Source organism: Thalassophryne amazonica, chromosome 9 (genome assembly GCF_902500255.1).
Source record: "Thalassophryne amazonica chromosome 9, fThaAma1.1, whole genome shotgun sequence".
Classification (NCBI taxonomy): domain Eukaryota; kingdom Metazoa; phylum Chordata; class Actinopteri; order Batrachoidiformes; family Batrachoididae; genus Thalassophryne; species Thalassophryne amazonica.
Window position 1 is genome coordinate 59,306,208 of NC_047111.1, and position 23,510 is coordinate 59,329,717.

Genomic DNA, 23,510 nt, shown 5'->3' on the forward strand with positions numbered 1-23,510 from the left:
TTGTGAAACCTTGAGGCGTTACACATTTTAAATGTTTTATCACAACAAAAACATTCCATATAGGAACACATAAAATTGAGGTCCAATTTTACACCTTCTTTTTTAAGACATACAGCCTTCTTGCTGGATGCAGTGTGCTGATTGTAGTCTTTAAATATGACATTTTTAACTTTATATATCCTTATTCAAATTCATTCCAGTAGTATTCTACTCTTACTAGGATGCAGCAGTTTTCTAGCTTGGCGGATAGTTCTGGAGGAAATCACTGAAGAAATTAACACATTGAAAATATGGTTTGACCGAAACAAACTGTCATTAAACTTAAATAAAACAGGGATGAAATGGAGGCGTAAGAGTCACTAGGTGTTCACAGGAAACACTTATTTATAATCAATGTAGAGAAATTATCATTTTCCTGACAAACACCCCCCAAAACAACGGCCACTCTGAAGGACCGATAACAGAATCGATAAGCAAAAAGCTTATTGATGTCAGTGGATCGAATCATTTCTTAACGATACCCGAAAGGAACCGGTTCTCGATACCCATCCCTACTCTTACATCTCCACTTCATCCCTGTCTTATTTAAGTTTAATGACAGTTTGTTTCGGTCAAACCATATTTTCAATGTGTTAATTTCTTCAGTGCTTTCCTCCAGAACTATCTGCCAAGCTAGAAAACTGCTGCATCCTAGTAAGAGTAGAATACTACTGGAATGAATTTGAATAAGGAAAGTTGGGGTTTTTTTTCCTCACCAAAATAGATGCTGCACTCACTGCAGTTTATTGTCTGGAATAGTCCCAGATTGCATTTCAGAGCTTCTAGAATTCAAACATTTTCGTGCAGGTGGTGTTGGGGGGTAATTTTGGGTTTCAACTTTTTTTTTGTTTTTCACCACTTTCATCCCTGAATATGTGAAATCGTGAATCACTTTTGTGCAGATTAAAGTTACTAACTGGGACTCCTGTCTTGTTGCGAGAAAGAAACGAGAATCGTCCTCCGTTCTGTTCACACATCTCCAAACGCTGCGCGGCTCTCTGCCGAGTCAAGTTAGAACAATAGAATCTAGTCGGAATTAATAACTTCAAAGTGAAACACCGTTTTGTTTATTTTTATTTATGTCCAGAGATCAAGGATACAGTGACCAATTTCATATTTATTTACTTTAAGACTCAATGAAATACATAGAAAACCTGTAAAGCCTACGTTTAGTACAAAATTCACAAGCGGTATCGATAAGGGAATCGATAAGGAATCGGATCGATAAGCAGAATTGATAATGGCGATATCGATAAAATCTTATCACTACCCATCCCTAGTTGGGATGTTGTGTAAAATGTTAATAAAAACAGAATACAATGATTTGCAAATCCTCTTCAACCTATATTCAATTGAATACACTACAAAGACAAGATACTTAATGTTCAAACTGATAAACCTTATTGTTTTGTGCAAATATTTGCTCATTTTGAAATGGATGCCTGCAACACATTTCAAAAAAGCTGGGACAGTGGTATGTTTACCACTGTGTTACATCACCTTTCCTTCTAACAACACTCAATAAGCATTTGGGAACTGAGGACACTAATTGTTGAATCTTTGTAGGTGGAATTCTTTCTCATTCTTGCTTCATGTACGACTTCAGTTGTTCAACAGTCCGGGGTTTCTGTTGTCGTATTTTGCGCTTTATAATGCGCCACACGTTTTCAATGGGTGACAGGTCTGGACTGCAGGCAGGCCAGTCTAGTACTCGCACTCTTTTACTACGAAGCCACGCTGTTGTAACATGTGCAGAATGTGGCTTGGCATTGAAATAAGCAGGGACGTCCCTGAAAAAGACGTCGCTTGGATGGCAGCATGTATTGCTCCAAAACCTGGATGTACCTTTCAGCATTGATGGTGCCACCACAGATGTGTAAGTTGCCCATGCCATGGGCACTAACACACCCCCATACCATCACAGATGCTGACATTTGAACTTTGTGCTGATAACAATCTGCATGGTCTTTCTCCTCTTTTGTCTGGAGGACACGGCATCCATGATTTCCAAAAACAATTTGAAATGTGGACTCATCAGACCACAGCACACTTTTCCACTTTGCGTCTGTCCATTTCAAATGAGCTCGGGCCCAGAGAAGGCGGCGGCGTTTCTGGATGTTGTTGATGTATGGCTTTCGCTTTGCATGGTAGAGTTTTAACTTGCACTTGTAGATGTAGCAAAGAATTGTGTTAACTGACAATGGTTTTCTGAAGTGTTCCTGAGCCCACGCGGTAAGATCCTTTACACAATAATGTCTGTTTTTAATGCAGTGCCGCCTGAGAGATCGAAGGTCACAGGCATTCAATGTTGGTTTTCGGCCTTGCTGCTTACGTGTAGACAGTTCTCCAGATTCTCTGAATCTTCTGATTATATTATGGACTGTAGATTATAGAATCCCTGAATTCCTTCCAATTGAACGTTGAGAAACATTGTTCTTAAACTGTTGGACTATTTTCATGCAGTTTTAAACAAAGTGGTGATCCTCGCCCCATCTTTGCTTGTGAACGGCTGAGCCTTTTGGGCATGCTCCTTTGATACCGAATCGTGACACTCACCTGTTTCCAATTAACCTGTTCACCTATAGAATGTTCCAAACAGGTGTTCTTTGAGCATTCATCAATTTTCCAGTCTTTTGTCGCCACTGTCCCAGATTTTTTGAAACGTGTTGCAGGCATCCTTTTCAAAATGAGCAAATATTTGCACAAAAACAATAAAGTTTATCAGTTTGAACATTAAATATTTTGTCTTTGTGGTGTACTCAATTGAATATAGGTTTATTGTGTATTGTTGAATGTTGAAGAGGATTTGCAAAATCATTATATTCTGTTTTTATTTACATTTTACACAACGTCCCAACTTCATTGGAATTGGAGTTGTACAAGTTGCTTGTTTTTTCACCCGAGTTTAAAGCTAGAGTTGGTAGTCCTGGAGAGCTAGCAAGAGAGCTAGGAAGATTTGAAGTAGCACCTCCTCTAAGTTCCACCGCCTACCCCGTCAGTGCTCCGTCCAAAGCCACGCCTCAACAAACTTGAATGTGCACCTGACTGTGGAACTCAGCGGGGCAGAGGAGAGCAGAGGATCTTTGTCATGGCTAAAAATAAGATACAGAGAACCTAACGGTAGCTTTTGGGCTAATACAAGCTACAAAAGTAGCCAAGTTGGCAAATCCTATATGAAAATAACAAATCCCCCTGAAGCAAAAGTAATTACAGTAGTGTTCAGAATAATAGTAGTGCTATGTGACTAAAAAGATTAATCCAGGTTTTGAGTATATTTCTTATTGTTACATGGGAAACAAGGTACCAGTAGATTCAGTAGATTCTCACAAATCCAACAAGACCAAGCATTCATGATATGCACACTCTTAAGGCTATGAAATTGGGCTATTAGTAAAAAACAAAAAAATAGAAAGGGGGATGTTCACAATAATAGTAGCATCTGCTGTTGACACTAGAAACTCAAAACTATTATATTCAAACTTCTTTTTTCGCAATCCTGTGAATCACTAAACTAGTATTTAGTTGTATAACCACAGTTTTTCATGATTTCTTCACATCTGCGAGGCATTAATTTTGTTGGTTTGGAACCAAGATTTTGCTTGTTTACTAGTGTGCTTGGGGTCATTGTCTTGTTGAAACACCCATTTCAAGGACATGTCCTCTTCAGCATAAGGCAACATGACCTCTTCAAGTATTTTGACATATCCAAACTGATCCATGATACCTGGTATGCGATATATAGGCCCAACACCGTAGTAGGAGAAACATGCCCATATCATGATGCTTGCACCACCATGCTTCACTGTCTTCACTGTGAACTGTGGCTTGAATTCAGAGTTTGGGGGTTGTCTCACAAACTGTCTGCGGCCCTTGGACCCAAAAAGAATAATTTTACTCTCATCAGTCCACAAAATATTCCACCATTTCTCTTTAGGCCAGTTGATGTGTTCTTTGGCAAATTGTAACCTCTTCTGCACGTCTTTTATTTAACAGAGGGACTTTGCGGGGGATTCTTGCAAATAAATTAGCTTCACACAGGCGTCTTCTAACTGTCACAGCACTTACAGGTAACTCCAGACTGTCTTTGATCATCCTGGAGCTGATCAATGGGTGAGCCTTTGCCATTCTGGTTATTCTTCTATCCATTTTGATGGTTGTTTTCCGTTTTCTTCCACGCGTCTCTGGTTTTTTTTGTCCATTTTAAAGCATTGGAGATCATTGTAGACGAACAGCCTATAATTTTTTGCACCTGCGTATAGTTTTTCCCCTCTCCAATCAACTTTTTAATCAAACTACGCTGTTCTTCTGAACAATGTCTTGAACGTCCCATTTTCCTCAGGCTTTCAAAGAGAAAAGCATGTTCAACAGGTGCTGCTTCGTCCTTACATAGGGGACACCTGAGTCACACCTGTTTGTTCCACAAAATTGACAAACTCACTGACTGAATGCCACACTACTGTTATTGTCATCACTCCCTTTTCTTTTTTTTTTTTTTTACTAATAGCCAATTTCATAGCCTTAAGAGTGTGCATATCATGAATGCTTGGTCTTGGATTTGTGAGAATCTACTGAATCTACTGGTACCTTGTTTCCCATGTAACAATAAGAAATATACTCAAAACCTGGATTCATCTTTTTAGTCACATGGCACTACTATTATTCTGAACACTACTGTACCTGTCCAACAGAAAGAGAGCAACTTCTGCGTCACTTTTCAGGCACTTCAGATGCCTCAGTTGTTTCCACAGAGAAAATGCCGGACCGATGTTGACTCTCGTCTGACCTCTTGTTTTATCCCAAGCCTTTTTCATCGCTGCCTTTTCTGCCTCCGGCTTTCTTTTCCATTGGAAGTGGTGGTTTCGGCTGTATTCCCTCTGCCATTGTACCGAGCCCTTTTCACACCGGGCATGCTTTGAGTTGCTTCATGCGGTGTCATGATGACGCAGGAATGTCTGCATCAGGTGCACGCAAGCAGATGGGCAAGAGGAGGTGAGGGCTCAGAGGAGGATCTGCAGGCAGTCTGGCTGCAGCCAGACTGTGCACTCTGATTTCTCTTCTAGTTTATATTTGTTCTTGTGCAGGGCTGCAGGTCTGCACTCTTTCTGTTATAGTTTATCTTTTTTCCTTTGACCATGAGCTGCGTGCACGCGTGCAAACCAACTGTCCGTGAGTAAATGTGGAGCTATCTGGACTTATACTTGATGTGGACATGTCCTGTCTCTGGCAATCAGTCTGTGAGCAGGACTTTTATGGACTTTATTTAACACAATTATGATTTGAGGGGAGAGTGAGGAACTGCCTGCAGCCAGCCAGTTTTTTTCTTTTAATTGTTCACATGTGCGTGCGCGAACAAATCGTCTGTGAGTGGATTGGAGATGTCCGGACCTTTAACTGGATGTGGACATGGCCTGTCTCTGGCAATCAGTCTGTGAGCAAGACTTTTATGGACTTTATTTAAACACAGTTGTGAGAGAATTTAAGAGCGAGTAGCTGCAGTAGCTGTCAGGCGCCAATCAGCTTTTTTTTTCTGTGCGCTTTGAGCGTGTAGTTTTACTGCATTGTGTACATGGCATAAAAACAATCCTGCATAATTTATACGTTTGGAGCAATGATACACAGCAGGATTCATAAATTGGCGTCGGGTAACGTTGTATTGTGAGGGTGTGGCTTCCAGTCACGTTGAGTATCGTTGCTTTGCCCTGACGTGTTGAAACCACTTCCTTTCTGCATCCTGTGCTCAACGCAGAAAATTTTATTTTTGGCGTCCGATTCGCTTCATCCTTTGCGTCCGTCACAGTGTTCTGGTGTTGAGCTACGTCGTCTCAGCATCCACGTGGCATTGTCATGACGCCACACAGTGCAATTCGAAGTGGGCCCAGAGTGAAAGGGGCTGAAGTGAACTTCTTTGGTGAAACGATATGAGTGTGCACGTGCGGAGGAGGGAAGAACAGAGGGGGGCGTTGAGCCTGGTGACGCGCGCAGGAAGAACTAGACATGAAGGCATCTGATTGTTTTTTTTTTTTTTGAGAGCACACCGCTGGGCTTATACTGGTTGGATAATTTTATATAAAGACGTGTGAATGCTATTTTGTTTAATTCTGCCATAAAAATTAGTGTCAAATCTTGAGGGGTGAGAAACCTTTTCACAACACTCTGCCATACTTTTTCAATTTCTTATTGAATGTTTTAACAGTACTACAAATGATATTAGTCGACTTGGACATTTCCTTTTATCTATCCCCTGATCTGTCTAAAGCTAGATGGTTGTAAAATTCATTGTTGGGTGTTGTGGTAAATGGTACGTCTACATATGCAATCCATTACTTTGTTTAAAGATGGGTGATTGTATTTGTAATGAAACAGTAACAGCCTAAAATGATGTATTGATGTATCAGGGACTCAATTAATAGTATTAAGACTAAAATCTTCATGTTATCATTATTGTATTTTCCAGATTACATGTCAGTATTGGTCACATCTGTCCAAACATGTAACATGTAGCATTTTTTTTTATAAATTTGCAAAATAAATAAATACTTTTTTCAAATTGTCATAATGACGTGTGTAGAATTTTGATGAAAAAAAAAATTCATCCATTTTGGAGCAAGGCTCCAGAAAATTTGGAAATTGAAAATGCTTCATATCAAATTGATTTTACTGTACTTTTCTCCCCTTCCACTGTATGCTACAAATGACTTACAGCTGTGATTTAATTGAAAATAAATTTTGAGTCAAATGTCAAATATTCTTTTCAGATGAAGCTAAAGTTTATGTTGAATGTGTATATTTGATTATTAGTGTTCTTGAAAGTGAAAAATGCATTATAGTGTCAATGATCAGTCATGTATGGAAGCTGTCATCAGTGTTACCTCATTTTATGGACGAAGTATCTGCACATTCAGTCATTATGTTGATGCACTTCAAGACATATTTTTTGTCCCCCCAGTGTGCAGGGTTCCTGATGACGCTGAAGGGATTAGCCAGCACCTACAACAAAGACCTTCAGGTACAAATTTTGTGATTTCACTTAATAGGGAGGACTATTTTCAGATGAACTTCATTTTCTTACATCATACTTCTTTTCTTCCCCCCCACACAAACACTGTGCTGTATTTTTGTGTTTGTGTAGGAAGATATGGAGGCCATGTTTGATTCTTATGATACTGTGCACGCTGTGCTTCAAGTGGCCACTGGTGTCATTTCTACTCTCAAGGTGAGTTTCTTTCTGGCCCATGTGACGGATGAATTTGTGGACCTCCATCCTTTCAAAAGAAATGTTTCAAAATAAATGTTTTGTTTCAGATCAGTCAGATTGCAATGGAGGCAGCCCTCAGTCCTGACATGTTGGCTACTGATCTGGCTTACTACCTTGTGAGGAAGGGGGTGAGTTTGCAGAGCTGTATTTTCCTCCAGATGTTGTAGATGTTTGAGTAATTAAGGGCCCCTTCACACATAACACAATTGAAGCCAGCTAGCGCATGAAGGAGGAATTGCATGCCATTCGTGAATAATTGTAGCTGCCTGTAACGCCTCATACACTTGTCACTTCAGCTATTTGCGCACACCAGACAATGTGCCCTGTGAGAGCTCATTCGATCCCTCTCACGGTAGGTGTAGGCCAAATTCCAGGTAACACACACGAACATCCAACACCACTCGCTGGACCCTTAGGAAATGTGGGGCCATTCACGCAGTCAGGATGAAAATAGTGAGCACGCGACCACTTTTGAGCTGGCTGTGAACACACGTGTTGTGACAATGTGTCACCCCCCCACGCAACATATGCGGTGGGGGGGGCACACCTGCATGACATGCTGATATGTATGTACAAATGGGGACTGGTGGGCCATGTCCGAGCACACACAGCATGGCAAGCTGCCTATCAGCTGATCCCAGGCAAAAAAACTCACTGACAGCTACAAATGACGGCTCAGCCGGGTCTGCACGTGTGTCCAGCCCGACACGTGTGTCCTGTGAGCGGTGCGCTGCAGGACTATGGTAAGCCAACAGAGTGACAAATACACCACTTTCAGTCATATATCACCAAAAATACGCTGTAAAAAACGCCATCTTTTCAGTTATTATGGCGCTTTTTTCCCCATAATTGAAGACGATGAACACTTCCTCTTCCGTATATCGTTTAATTTCTTTTTTGCAAGATACGTTTATCTCCTTGTTGATTTTAGGCATTTTACGCTCCTGTTATAAGACAGTGATTGTAGCTCAGTGGTAAAGTTTCTGTCTGTTAATCAAAACTTTTGTAAATTGCAGGTTCGAATCCCGCAAGTGGCATTTATTTTTTATTTAACCAGGGTTATTTAAAAACAGGGTTCTGTTTTGGGTCCCCTTTTATTTATTATTTATATCAACCCAGTGATTGACATTAATTATACACCAATATCTAATCAATCAGTGTCTGGTGATTGTAGTAATTATTTATATACCAAGCTGGACATAATAGGACATAATGAGAGCGCACTGCTTCATGCATGTCATTTTATGACTGTACATCTGTGACCATGGGTCATATACAGTAGTGTTCAGAATAATAGTAGTGCTATGTGACTAAAAAGATGAATCCAGGTTTTGAGTATATTTCTTGTTGTTACATGGGAAACAAGGTATCAGTCAATCAATTCAATCAATTTTATTTATATAGCGCCAAATCACAACAAACAGTTGCCCCAAGGCGCTTTATATTGTAAGGCAAGGCCATACAATAATTACGTAAAAACCCCAATGGTCAAAACGACCCCCTGTGAGCAAGCACTTGGCGACAATGGGAAGGAAAAACTCCCTTTTAACAGGAAGAAACCTCCAGCAGAACCAGGCTCAGGGAGGGGCAGTCTTCTGCTGGGACTGGTTGGGGCTGAGGGAGAGAACCAGGAAAAAGACATGCTGTGGAGGGGAGCAGAGATCAATCACTAATGATTAAATGCAGAGTGGTGCATACAGAGCAAAAAGAGAAAGAAACACTCAGTGCATTATGGGAACCCCCCAGCAGTCTAAGTCTATAGCAGCATAACTAAGGGATGGTTCAGGGTCACCTGATCCAGCCCTAACTATAAGCTTTAGCAAAAAGGAAAGTTTTAAGCCTAATCTTAAAAGTAGAGAGGGTGTCTGTCTCCCTGATCTGAATTGGGAGCTGGTTCCACAGGAGAGGAGCCTGAAAGCTGAAGGCTCTGCCTCCCATTCTACTCTTACAAACCCTAGGAACTACAAGTAAGCCTGCAGTCTGAGAGCGAAGCGCTCTATTGGGGTGATATGGTACTATGAGGTCCCTAAGATAAGAAGGGACCTGATTATTCAAAACCTTATAAGTAAGAAGAAGAATTTTAAATTCTGTTCTAGAATTAACAGGAAGCCAATGAAGAGAGGCCAATATGGGTGAGATATGCTCTCTCCTTCTAGTCCCCGTCAGTACTCTAGCTGCAGCATTTTGAATTAACTGAAGGCTTTTCAGGGAACTTTTAGGACAACCTGATAATAATGAATTACAATAGTCCAGCCTAGAGGAAATAAATGCATGAATTAGTTTTTCAGCATCACTCTGAGACAAGACCTTTCTAATTTTAGAGATATTGCGTAAATGCAAAAAAGCAGTCTTACATATTTGTTTAATATGCGCTTTGAATGACATATCCTGATCAAAAATGACTCCAAGATTTCTCACAGTATTACTAGAGGTCAGGGTAATGCCATCCAGAGTAAGAATCTGGTTAGACACCATTTTTCTAAGATTTGTGGGGCCAAGTACAATAACTTCAGTTTTATCTGAGTTTAAAAGCAGGAAATTAGAGGTCATCCATGTCCTTATGTCTGTAAGACAATCCTGCAGTTTAGCTAATTGGTGTGTGTCCTCTGGCTTCATGGATACCAGAAGGTACCAGTAGATTCAGTAGATTCTCACAAATCCAACAAGACCAAGCATTCATGATATGCACACTCTTAAGACTATGAAATTGGGCTATTAGTAAAAAAAGAAAAGGGGGTGTTCACAATAATAGTAGCATCTGCTGTTGACGCTACAAACTCAAAACTATTATGTTCAAATTGCTTTTTTAGCAATCCTGTGATTCACTAAACTAGTATTTAGTTGTATAACCACAGTTTTTCATGATTTCTTCACATCTGCGAGGCATTAATTTTGTTGGATTGGAACCAAGATTTTGCTGGTTTACTAGTGTGCTTGGGGTCATTGTCTTGTTGAAACACCCATTTCAAGGGCATGTCCTCTTCAGCATAAGGCAACATGACCTTTTCAAGTATTTTGACATATCCAAACTGATCCATGATACCTGGTATGTGATATATAGGCCCAACACCGTAGTAGGAGAAACATGCCCATATCATGATGCTTGCACCACCATGCTTCACTGTCTTCACTGTGAACTGTGGCTTGAATTCAGAGTTTGGGGGTCGTCTCACAAACTGTCTGCGGCCCTTGGACCCAAAAAGAACAATTTTACTCTCATCAGTCCACAAAGTATTCCTCCATTTCTCTTTAGGCCAGTTGATGTGTTCTTTGGCAAATTGTAACCTCTTCTGCTCATGTCTTTTATTTAACAGAGGGACTTTGCGGGGGATTCTTGCAAATAAATTAGCTTCACACAGGCGTCTTCTAACTGTCACAGCACTTCCAGATAACTCCAGACTGTCTTTGATCATCCTGGAGCTGATCAGTGGGTGAGCCTTTGCCATTCTGGTTATTCTTCTATCCATTTTGATGGTTGTTTTCTGTTTTCTTCCATGCGTCTCTGTTTTTTTTTTTTTTTTTTGTCCATTTTAAAGCATTGGAGATCATTGTAGATGAACAGCCTATAATTTTTTGCACCTGCGTATATGTTTCCCCTCTCCAATCAACTTTTTAATCAAACTACGCTGTTCTTCTGAACAATGTCTTGAACGTCCCATTTTCCTCAGGCTTTCAAAGAGAAAAGAATGTTCTGTGTTTAAATATTTTTAATTTTAATTTTTGTTAGTTTTCACAAAACAGTACCAAAACAGAGAAGTAAATAATTATACAAGGAGTGATTACAAAATAAAACCACAATAACACCCAGAAACCCACCCTCCCCAGCTGTCACCACAAAAACATATAGAGGTATTGCACTGATAGGTCAAATCATATACAACAGTGATAAGTGTTCCAAGAACAGATTGTATACTGAGAATTAAATTAACATACAAAAAGAGAGAGAAAAAAACAAACAAAAAACAGCCTTCAAGGACTATACCAATGTTGTTGGGTTATCAAAGAAGATAACAAAGGATTTCCACACCTTTAAAAATGTTTGCTCCGACCCACATAATACATATCTAATCTTCTCGAGACGAAGATTTACTAGGACCTCTCTTATCCAGTGTGTCAAAGAAGGTGGCACAGGGTCTTTCCACTTTAAAAGAACGAGGCAACGTGCCACCAAAGTGGTAAAAGCTATTACCTTATGACCACCCGCTGGGAGCCGTACTTCCCCAGGCAGTACCCCACCCGAAGTGACCCCAAATAGTGCAGTTAGAGGATTAAGTGGTATCCTGACTCCCAGTACCGTGGACAGTGCTTCAAATATGTCCCTCTAAAATCTTTCAAGACAGGAGCAGGCCCAAAACATGTGGAGGAGGGTAGCCTCACTAACTTTGCACCTATCACATGTAGCGTCCGTTTGCGGAAACATTTTTGCTAATTTAGATTTGGATATGTGAAATCGATGTACAACCTTAAACTGGACCAATGAATGGCGTGCACACATGGATGAAGAATTGACTCGTTTGAATATGTCAGCCCACAAATTATCATCAATTGGTATCTGAAGGTCTCTGCCCCAAGAATGTTGAATTTTAGAGTCGCTAGACGACACAGAGTCCAGTTGCTTAATGATAAAAGAAATTGCCCCTTTCTTTTCCACACCAAAATTGAAAATATGATCCAAAATACCTTTAATTGGTCTGTGTGGAAACTCTGATACCGTCTCCTTCACATAGTGTCTAGCCTGTAGGTATCTAAAAAAGTTAGATGCAGGTAAATTAATTTATGGGATAGTTGTTCAAAAGATGCAAACTTCCCTTCTATATAAAAATCGGCTAGAGTTTTAATGCCCTTTTTGTGCCAGATTGCAAAAGTATTGTCAAGCAGTGAGGGCTGGAAAAGATGATTTTGTGCTATTGAACCAAACAGTCCTCTTTGCTGTAATTTGTAATGCTTTCTAAATTGTACGTAGATTTTGCATGAGTGCATAACTATGGATTTTACGTCTGGAATACTAGGCAAATTTACTGGCATGGGTGAAGCTAAAAAGGCAGATAAATTTACCAGAATACATGAAAGCTTTTCCATGGATACCCACCAGGGGCAGTTCTCATCTGAGTTGCAGTGCACCCAAAACATCATAGAATGCAAATTTGCAGCCCAATAGTATTGTCTAAAATTTGCAAGCGCTAGACCTCCATTTTGTTTGTTTTTTTGCAAAAAACCCTTACGTAGACGAGGATTCTTGCCATTCCAAATAAGCCATGATAGAGCTGCATCCAGTTTTTTAAATCAACTCCCAGGAATAAATAAGGGTAGACACTGAAACAAGTATAGGTATTTTGGAAGAATAATCATGTTAATTGAATTAATCCTACCTATAAGTGAAATAGGAAGGGCAGACCAGGTTAAAAGGTCCCGCTTAGTTTCATCTAAAAGCTTCCTAAAGTTTTTTTCAAATAGGTCAGAAAAATTCTTTGTCATTACAATACCAAGGTACGTGAAGTGTTCTCCGGTAACTTTAAATGGGACATGAATCTGCTCCAGCGCAGAGTCCGCTAAATTTAGAGGCATTAACTCGCTTTTTTGTAAATTTAACTTATACCCAGAGACCTCCCCAAATCGATGTAAAGTATCAATAATTTGAGGGATTGTAGACTCGGCATTTGATACATATAAAAGAAGGTCGTCAGCATACAAAGAGAGCTTATGTACTAGATTTCCCCTGAGGATACCCGAAATAGAGTGATTCGTCCTTATAGCAACCGTGAGTGGCTCTATAGCCAGAACAAATAAAAGTGGGCTAAGGGGACAGCCTTGTTTACTCCCACGCTCTAACAAAAAAGGCTCAAAATATAGATTATGAGTCAACACCCTAGCAGAGGGAGATGAATACAGCAGCCGAATCCATGCAATGAAAGATGCTCCAAATCCAAATTTGTCCAGAGTCTGGAAAAGAAAGTCCCATTCATCCCTGTCGAATGCTTTCTCTGCATCCATAGAAAGAAGGCATTCAGAGGGAGATTCACAAGGGGAATACATAATGTCTAACAGATGTCGAATATTAAAAAAAAGGGGGCCTTTTTTTTAATAAAACCGGATTGATCATCCGAGATGATGCAACGTAGAATCTTTTCTAAATGGAGTGAGAGAATTTTTGCCAGTATTTTATAATCGCAGTTTAGCAAGGAGATTGGCCTGTAGGAACCACATTCTACTGGATCTTTCCCTTTTTTTTAACAAAAGCGAAATGCACGCCTGGTTGAGAGTAGGAGGGAGTTCACCAGATGAGTAGGCTTCAGCATAAACCTTTGTCAAAATCGGGGATAGTTGTTCACTGAAGGCCTGATAAAATTAATTTGTAAAACCATCAAGGCCTGGAGCCGTTTTAGTTTTCAGCGAGTTAATGGCCAAGCAAATCTCTTTCTGAGTTATTGGTCTATCCAAAGTAGCGATCTGATCTACAGAGAGTGTAGGCAAGTCTAAGTTTTGAAAAAAAGATGCAATTAGATTCAGATCTGGGTTGCAGGAAGTGTATAAATTTGTATAAAAATCCTTAAAGGCATCGTTTATTCCCTGTTGATCTGTATGGACTGTCCCATCTTGTGCCCGTACCACATTTATAAGCTGCTTTGCCCTTGCTCCTTTGAATAGTCTGGCCAAGATTTCTCCAGCTTTGTCTCCATGTTCGTACACCGTGCTCCTATTTTTAATTAGGAGATTTTCAATGTAATGAGAAGAAAGCAAATCATACTCAGTCTTAAGTTTAAGGCGCTGTTTCTCCAGCTTCTGAGATGTGGTCTGGGCATTTATAATGTCAATCTGTGAAATTTGTTTAGCCAGTATTTCTTGTTGTGTCAAAGTATTTTTCCTTTTACTAGCTACATATGAAATTATTTGGCCTCTTAAAAAGGCTTTCAGTGTTTCCCAAACAATTGAGATGGACACCCCTGGGGTCACATTAAACTCCAAAAACGAGGTTATTTCCGCTGTAATAAACTTAACAAATTTTTCATCTGACAAAAGTAAAGGGTTGAACCTCCAACACTTTTTAATACCTCTACCACCGGGCAACCTCAGGGTCAACACTAATGGGGCATGATCCGAGATTAAAATAGTTTTGTATTCACAAGCTTGCACATACTGGGTGAGATTGCCATCGATGAAAAAATAATCTATCCGGCTGTAGGAGTTATGGACATGCGAGAAAAAAGAGTATTCTTTGTTGTATGGATGTAAAAAGCGCCATACATCAGAAATTCCATATTCCGAAAGAAAGGCTTGCATACAGATAGCTGATTTTGATTGCCTGCTGCCCTGTCTACAGGAGGATCTGTCCAGCACCGGGTCCATACAAAGGTTAAAATCTCCACCCAGTATGAGCAAGTGCGCATTTAGGTCAGGGATCAATGTGATAAGCTGTTGAAAAAACAAAAAATCATCAAAATTGGGTCATATATATTAACCAGTGCAACTTCATGCCACATAGGAAACCAGTAACCACCAAATAACGTCTGTCGGCATCAGACCGTGAGCTAGAGTGCACGAAATGTGTATCTTTACTTATACGAGGGCTGTCAATAAAGTATAGGTCCTTTTTATTTTTTTCACGAGGGCTGTCAATAAAGTATAGGTCCTTTTTATTTTTTTCAAAAACTATATGGATTTCATTCATATGTTTTTACGTCAGAAATGCTTGAACCCTCGTGTGCATGAGTGAGTTTTTCCACGCCTGTCGGTGACGTCATTCGCCTGTGAGCACTCCTTGTGGGAGGAGTCGTCCAGCCCCTCGTCGGAATTCCTTTGTCTGAGAAGTTGCTGAGAGACTGCCGCTTTGTTTGATCAAAATTTTTTCTAAACCTGTGAGACACATCGAAGTGGACACGGTTCGAAAGATTAAGCTGGTTTTCGGTGAAAATTTTAACGGCTGATGAGAGATTTTGAGGTGATACTGTCGCTTTAAGGACTTCCCACGGAACAAGACGTCGCGCAGCGGTCCCAGGCGCCGTCGCCAGCCTGTTTCAAGCTGAAAACCTCCACATTTCAGGCTCTATTGATCCAGGACATCATGAGAGAACAGAGAAGTTTCAGAAGAAGTCGGTTTCTGCATTTTATCCGGATATTCCACTGTTAAAGGAGATTTTTTTAATGAAAGACGAGCGGACGGGTCCGCGCGTCGGGACGCAGCCAGCGCGGTGTGGCGGCACAGGAAAAACACCTCCGTGTTGATAACCATTTGTAAAATCCAGGCGGCTTTTGATGGCTTTCAGTGGAGTGAGTATATGAGAAATTGTTTAACAGCTGGACATGTTCCAACTTGTCCTTAAGGCTTCCAACGGAGGTGTTTTTCCTGTGGCGGAGCATCGCGGCGGCTGCGAGCCGACGCTGCAATCCGCCTGCACGTCTTTCATTAAAAAAAACCTCCTTTAACAGTGGAATATCTGGATAAAATGCTGAAACCGACTTCTTCTGAAACTTCCCTGTTCTCTCACGACGTCCTGGATCAATAGAGCCTGAAATGTGGAGGTTTTCCACTTGAAACAGGCTGACGACGGCGCCTGGGAGTGCTGCACGACGTCTCGCTCCGTGGGAAGTCCTTAAAGCGACAGTATCACCTCAAAATCTCTCATCAGCCGTTAAAACTTTCACTGAAAACCAGCTTAATTTTTCGAACCGTGTCCACTTCGATGTGTCTCACAGGTTTAGAAAAAATTTTGATCAAACAAAGCGCCAGTCTCTCAGCAACTTCTCAGACAAAGGAATTCCGACGAGGGGCTGGACGACTCCTCCCACAAGGAGTGCTCACAGGCGAATGACGTCACCGACAGGCGTGGAAAAAGTCACGCATGCGCACGAGGGTTCAAGCATGTCTGACGTAACATAAGAATGAAATCCATATAGTTTTTGAAAAAAATAAAAAGGACCTATACTTTATTGACAGACCTCGTAATTATGGCCACGCCTCTTGACTTAGCTTGAAAGGTAGATGTGAAATATTGACCACCCCATCCAGTTCTTAATCAAAATTGATCTGAGTTTTTAGGTGAGTTTCCTGGAGAAACGCTATATTAGCTTTTAATTGCTTGAGATGGGTCATGACCTTCTTGCGTTTAATTGGGTGGTTTAAGCCCTTGACATTCCAGCTGATAATATTTAAATTACTCATCAGGTAATTTAAAAAAAGGTGGCATGTTCAGTGCAAGTTTAATAATCAAACAGAATAGAATAGTTATTAACAAGAGAAAGCAGATAATCTCCCTTGGTGACAGCTCAAAAAAACCCTCAAAACCCCCCGAACCCCCAGTGGTGGACCTAGCTGTTAAATGAACGTACAGCACACCTAACCTAACTAGCATACGCCTTCCAGAAAAATCTAACATTCTGCTATAACTTACTCTAACACACACATCCCACATAAAGTGCAAAAAAGAAATAAAAGTAAAGAAGATCCCCTGAACTGTAAGAAATATATATATATATATAAAATAAAGAAAAATAGCTTCAGTAAGCCTTATGGAAAATAGAAATATCTCAAATTAAAAGTTACCTTGTTGTAAGTATGGTATGAGTAGACAGGGCCAAGTTGCATATATAAGAAAGTTACTGTAGCTGACCAGCAGCAAAGCAAGCTTCGACCTGGCTCAACCATGCACATTTCTTTTAAGACAAAGTACTGAGAGATAGATTATGACAAACTGACAGCCCCCTCCATGTACTTCTCTGCCTCTGCAACCGAGCCGAACCACATACGTTTACCGTCCGCTTGAGTAATACGGAGCCTCGCCGGGTAGAGTAGAGCTGGTCTCAGCCCCATGCGGTACAGGGACGACATAACAGTCTTGTACTCCCTCCGCTGACTGACGACCTCAGGGGAATAGTCCTCGTACAGTCTAAAAGTGTGTCCCTCGTAGTCAAACTGCTTCTTGCTGCGAGCCTCACGAATCACCTTCTTGTTTTTAAAGCGGTGAAAACAAAGGATAACATGGCGCGACCTACCGCCAGGCCCCGGCTTAGGGCCCGGTCCGCGGTGAGCACGATCTATTTCTGGTGGAGATGGGAAAACATTTGGGCCAAAAACTTTCTGAAGCATTTCGGCAAAGAAGATGCTAGGTTGTGGCCCTTCAATGTCCTCATCCAGACCAATGATTCTGATATTAGACCTCCTGCTCCGGCCTTCCAAATCCACAACTTTAGCACGTAGCTTCTCATTAGGATCTCGTAGCTTAGCACAGGAAGTTTCCAGCTTATCCAAACGGTGATCCACAGCCACTGCCCCTTCCTCCAGTGATAACAGCCGCACATCGTGGTTGTCGAGAGAGTCTTGAAACCCGTCTAGCTTCCGATGGAGTTTGTCGATAGAGGCATTCAGCTCCGCTAAGAGCGCATTTTTGTTTTCAGCTAGCGCGGCTAACTGAAAACTAAGTCCGCTTTGTTGATAGTACCGTCTCCATCCGTCTTTTCACCCACTTTAGTCGGTTTCGGAGGCATTTTCCAACACTACGCTTCCACAACAGAGCAGAGGGGCACAACTCATGTAAATAGGCTTACAGTGATAGGTAATGGGTCAAGAAGTAAAAGTTATTGTGGGAGGTCGAGTCACACGCGTCTTACTCCATGAGCAGCAAAACCGGAAGCCCTGAGGAAAGCATGTTCAACAGGTGCTGGCTTCATCCTTAAATAGGGGACACCTGATTCACACCTGTTTGTTCCACAAAATTGACGAACTCCCCCTTTTCTACTTTTTTTTTACTAATAGCCCAATTTCATAGCCTTAAGAGTGTGCATATCATGAATGCTTGGTCTTGTTGCATTTGTGAGAATCTACTGAATCTACTGGTACCTTGTTTCCCATGTGACAATAAGAAATATACTCAAAACCCGGATTAATCTTTTTAGTCACATAGCACTACTATTATTCTGAACACTACTGTACAGAGGGACAGAAGGATCATGCTTGTATTGTCCACTGAATAAGAGGGATTAAATATTGGAAATTGCTGTGTTTTATATGGTGTGTGGTCTTAATTTTGTTTTTCCACACGCTCCAGCTGCTCACAGTGGGATCGTTCATGTCTGCCCGACCCTGTGTCCCTCCTGATGTTGGCTTGATGTTTTTGTGTTTCGCTGTGATTCAGCCTAATTCCTACTTATTCATGCCAATATGTGAAGGGGCCCTAAAACATGTCATGAAGAAAAGTATGTGGAACTGTAAATGTGTTTACGTCATGCAGTACTGTGTAGGGATGGGTATCGAGAACCGGTTCCTTTCGGGTATCGTTAAGAAATGATTTGATCCACCAACATTAATAACCTTTTTACTTAAGATTCCCTTATCGGTCCTTCAGAGTGGCCGTTGTTTTGGGGGGTGTTTGTCAGGAAAATTATGATTGCTCTACATTGATTACAGACCCTGCAGCGGGTCTGTAATCAACTTTTCTGCAGCGTGGCTTTGCTTTGAACCTTGAACCAATCGAAGCAGTGATTCGCAGATTGAAGCAGTGCTTCGATTATTGCTTCGTTGATTCATTTTTTCCTTTCGCTTTCCCCCGCTAAAACCCTAAAGAGCATATGGCTGTGAGTATTATTTACCTTTTTTATGTTAAACCGACCTGTTATGGTCTTCTGAAACAGTCGACAGATGTATTTTATAAACTTAAAAATGGGACCGATGCTAACACGTTAGCACGTCTGTGGCATTTTCAATGTTAAAGTTAGCATTAAGCAGTTGCAGCTGTCAAACGTTTGTTGTCGTAAAAGAGTCAAATGTATTACAAATTGTAATATTTTTTAAATTTATTTTTGTTTATATATTAATAATAGCAACCACAACAATAATAGTAATAATAAATAATCTAATGATTATATACAATTTTAGAGAAAGAGACAAAAAGAACCTGAATAAAAACACAACAGAAAATATAAAACCAACTAACAATGAACATACATAAATAAATAAATAAATACATACATACAGAAATAAATGTTTCCTGTGAACACCTAGTGACTCTTACATCTCCACTTCATCCCTGTCTTATTTAAGTTTAATGACAGTTTGTTTCGGTCTCAAACCATATTTTCACTGTGTTAATTTCTTCAGTGATTTCCTCCAGAACTATCTGCCAAGCTAGAAAACTGCTGAATCCTAGTAAGAGTAGAATACTACTGGAATGAATTTGAATAAGGAAAGTTGGGAGGTTTTTTTCCTCACCAAAATGGATGCTGCACTCACTGCAGTTTATTGTCTGGAATAGCCCCAGATTGTATTTCAGAGCTTCTAGAATTCAAACATTTTCGTGCAGGTGGTGTTGGGAGGTAATTTTGGGTTTCAGTTTTTTTTGTTTTTCACCACTTTCATCCCTGAATATGTGAAATCGTGAGTCACTTTTGTGCATATTAAAGTTACTAACTGGGACTCCTGTGTTGTTGCGAGAAAGAAATGAGAATCGTCCTCCGTTCTGTTCACACAGCTCCAAACGCTGTGCGTTTATCTGCCAAGTCAAGTTAGAACAATAGAATCCAGTCGGAATTAATAACTGCAAAGCGAAACACTGTTTTGTTTATTTTTATTTATATCCAGAGATCAAGGATACAGTGACCAATTTCATATTTCTTTACTTTAAGACTCAATGAAATGCATAGAAAACCTGTAAAGCCTACTTTTAGTACAAAATTCACAAGAGCTATCGATAAGGGAATCGATAAGGAATCGGATCGATAAGCAGAATCGATAATGGCATCGATATCGATAAAATCTTATCACTACCCATCCCTAGTACTGTGTGAGTGCTCTGAAAAGGCCATAACCAAGACTACAGCTCACCAACGGTGCCAGAGTAGATAGTAACAGTTGGCTGGTGAGCAGATGCAGATCCCACAGCATTATTCTAATTTAATAAGTCAATGGCAACCGTGCATCATGAAGGGAGAGAAGAGTCCACTGGTTTTCATTCTAACAGATGTCCTCTGCAGGTGATGTCACAGAGTTCTTCCTACTGCAGTGATTGTTTGGAATGGAGTCTTGTAGACAGTTGAAAGTTACTGGCTTTCAGTTACACATTCGTAACTATTTTTGAAAACGGTCATTTTCCACCACTTTATTTACATATACGTAAATTATATGTATAATTAAAGAATTTCTACCCAGATGAAATCACAAAACATGTTAAATGCTGTGAAGAGCATGTCAAAGCAACAGCCTCTCAATCTCTTAATCGACAGCCTCTTCATCTGCTTTGCCAACCAGCATCTGAATTTTGAATCCTTCTGAATGTTCTGTCTCGTCCTTGTTTCAGGTTCCATTCAGGGAGGCCCATGGTCTGTCTGGGAAAGCAGTTGCTAAAGCTGAATCCAAGGATATTCCCCTCAGTCAGCTCACCATGGAAGATCTACACGGCATTAGGTGACAATCTGACATATCAAATTATCTGAAACATAAATGTTTCCAGCAGAATTATGTAATTTCTCACTGCTCTCTCTTAAAAGTGATTTTCCTCTCGCAAATGTTGTCTTCCACTTTATTTAATCAAGAACGGTATGCAACCTTTCTCATGGGATCAGTTTTTCATGTTGCATTCACACAGCTAATCTGCAGAGGCATCCTTTTGGCCTTCCTTGCACACAGAGTATGGTTTTCTTTTTCCTCTGTTTTTTAAACAACCCACACTAGAGCTTTTCCAAACCCCTGGATGTAACTATAATGGCCCTGTGCTTTATTGCCTGAAGCGCCAGATGCAGCATGCACTTCTGTGAGCGACCAATAGTGTGCAAGCTGTTAAGAGATGGCATATACAGTATTTAAGTACTTACGCATTCTGTCATTTTTTTGAGCTGACTTTTCAATCATAAAATAGTGAGTTAATCATTTGCAAATCGTGCAAATGTTGACTAATGACTGAACCCGGCCTGTGCTATGACTGTAAAATATTTTTTGTCAGAACTTAAATGACAGAATCTAGCAGCTTCATTCGTTATTTTACCTTCTGCATTTAACATGTATAGAACACTTTCTGATAAAAATAAATAAATGATATGAAAGGCTTGTGTTTCTTGGTTGGTTGAAATGCTTTTAAGTTCAGAACTCCTGGGTGCAGAAACAAATTTTGGCACACTGTTGGAATCAGGGCATCAAAGCGGTGGTTTTAATGAATAGCACTCAGTGCATACCACTGCCAAGGAAAAATGCTTAAAACTTGGTAACTCCAGGGCACAGAAGAAAAATTTAAGCACAGTGATTAATGCTATAAATGAAGAGGCTTATTTATTCTTTATCAAGGTGACCCCACCCTACGGTCATATTAGCTACAAATGTCAGTGATACGCAGTTGGCTTTGTGGCTTGATGGGCGTTCATGTCTTGTAAATCACTTTAGAGGTGTTATTGGGTTACAAAAACAGCATTTTTAGATTTCGAAGTATTTATTCCTCAACGTTTTACAGCATATATGGGAACTGTATTAGATTTATCTAGAAATAAGTTGTTTTGGAGTGTATTCCTCCATCTTGAATTATTTTGTTTGAGCAAACAAGCAGGTGACATCAAGCTGCCTATTCACTGACTGGCAGTCGCTGTGTTGCTCAGTATTTGCTTAAAATAGACTTCAAGTCTGTTTTGGCCCCACGTGGCTGGCAGCAGAGTGACCTTTGTCTTACCGCTGCAAAATGCCCACTGATCGAAAATTAATGGCAAGTCCTCACTTTGCTTCTGTCGCTTACTGTCACTTGTAACTAATGTGACTGCAGGGTTAGTGTGTGTGTGTGTGTGTGTGTGTGTGTGTGTGTGTGTGTGTGTGTGTGTGTGTGTGTGTGTGTGTGTGTGTGTGTGTGTGTGCGCGCCAAATCCAAATAAACACAATGTTCCTGGTTCAAGGCCACCCACACCCATCCTTCATGTATCAGAGTTGTTTAAGAAAGGGTGTCTGGTGTAAAACATATGCAAGAACAACTTGTAGTTCCATCTCAGATCCCCGGTGGCAACTCCAGTCATATAAGGGGCTAAAAAAAAAATCAGAAATAGTGGTAGATCCCAGATTTTTTTCAATGTTAAAAAAAACCTGCAGAAGAGAATGGGTACAACTCAGCCACATGGGGTGTAATTCAGCAACATGGGGTGTGCAGCCAGTACATTCTGAGTGCCGGTCCCAAGCCCAGATAAATGAGGAGTGTTGCATCAGGAAGGGCATCTGGCGTAAAACAAGCCAACTCAACTATGCAGTGTCGTTAGACAGCATAGGATGGTTGTTTGTAGGATGACTTTAGAGGTAAAGAAGAAGAGAGTGAGAGCTCAACAAAGGATTAGATGGTGGAAGCTGAAGGAAGAAGACTGTGTGAAATTTAGCGAGCAGGTGAGAGAAGCACTGGTTGGAGGGGAAGCAATTTTGGACAACTGGAAAAGTACTGCAGATGTGGTAAGGGAGACAGTTAGGACAGTACTGGGTATGACATCTGGAGAGTGGAAGGAAGACAAGGAGACGTGGTGGTGGAATGAAGAGGTCCAGGAAAGCATAAGGAGAAAGAGGTTGGCGAAAAAGTTTTGGGATAGTCGGAGAGATGAAGAAAGTAGACAGGAGTACAAGGAGATGCGGCGTAAGGCGAGAAGAGAAGTGGCAAAAGGTAAGGGAAAAGCATATTGTGAGCTGTACAAGAAGCTGAATAGTAAGGAAGGAGAAAAGGACTTGTACCGATTGGCCAGACAAAGGGACAGCCATAATAGAAAATAGTGAATAATAATTTAATTTGTACTGCATAACGTTTAGTTTTAATATTTGTAAATACTTACTGCTACTTATGTAGTAATGTTATTTTCTTAAGTTTAATATTGCTTAATTTTATTAAGATATGCATGATGTCACTCTTTGCTGAAGTAAAAACTGTTTGAGTGATGAAGAAGGTCAGAGCGCAGCAGAGCTGGAAAGGATGTGCAGCAGGTTAGGGTGGTAAAAGATGCACATGCTAATGTGCTGACAAGTGAGGAGTGTGTGCTGAGAAGGTGGAAGGAATATTTTGAAGAGCTGATGAATAAAAGAGAAAAGGCTGGATGATGTGGTGAGAGTAAATCAGGAAGTACAAGAGATTAGTAAGGAAGAAGTGAGGGCTGCTATGAAGAGGATGAAGAGTGGAAAGGCGGTTGGTCCAGATGGCATTCCAGTGTGGTAGAGAGGTGAAGAAGAGAGTGCAGGCAGGGTGGAGTGGGTGGAGAAAGGTGGCAGGCGTGATTTGCGACCAAAGAG

At 40.6% G+C, this 23,510-nt stretch overlaps 1 protein-coding gene across 1 annotated transcript in view; it reads left to right on the plus strand.

Moving 5' to 3' along the window:
* Positions 1-23,510, plus strand: part of LOC117517197 (argininosuccinate lyase-like) — a 51,376-nt gene that overhangs the window by 26,486 nt on the left and 1,380 nt on the right. The window contains exons 12-15 of the mRNA XM_034178135.1: positions 6,986-7,045; positions 7,169-7,252; positions 7,342-7,422; positions 20,578-20,684. Coding sequence (XP_034034026.1) covers positions 6,986-7,045; positions 7,169-7,252; positions 7,342-7,422; positions 20,578-20,684 — 332 coding nt within the window. The remainder of the gene's footprint in view (positions 1-6,985; positions 7,046-7,168; positions 7,253-7,341; positions 7,423-20,577; positions 20,685-23,510) is intronic.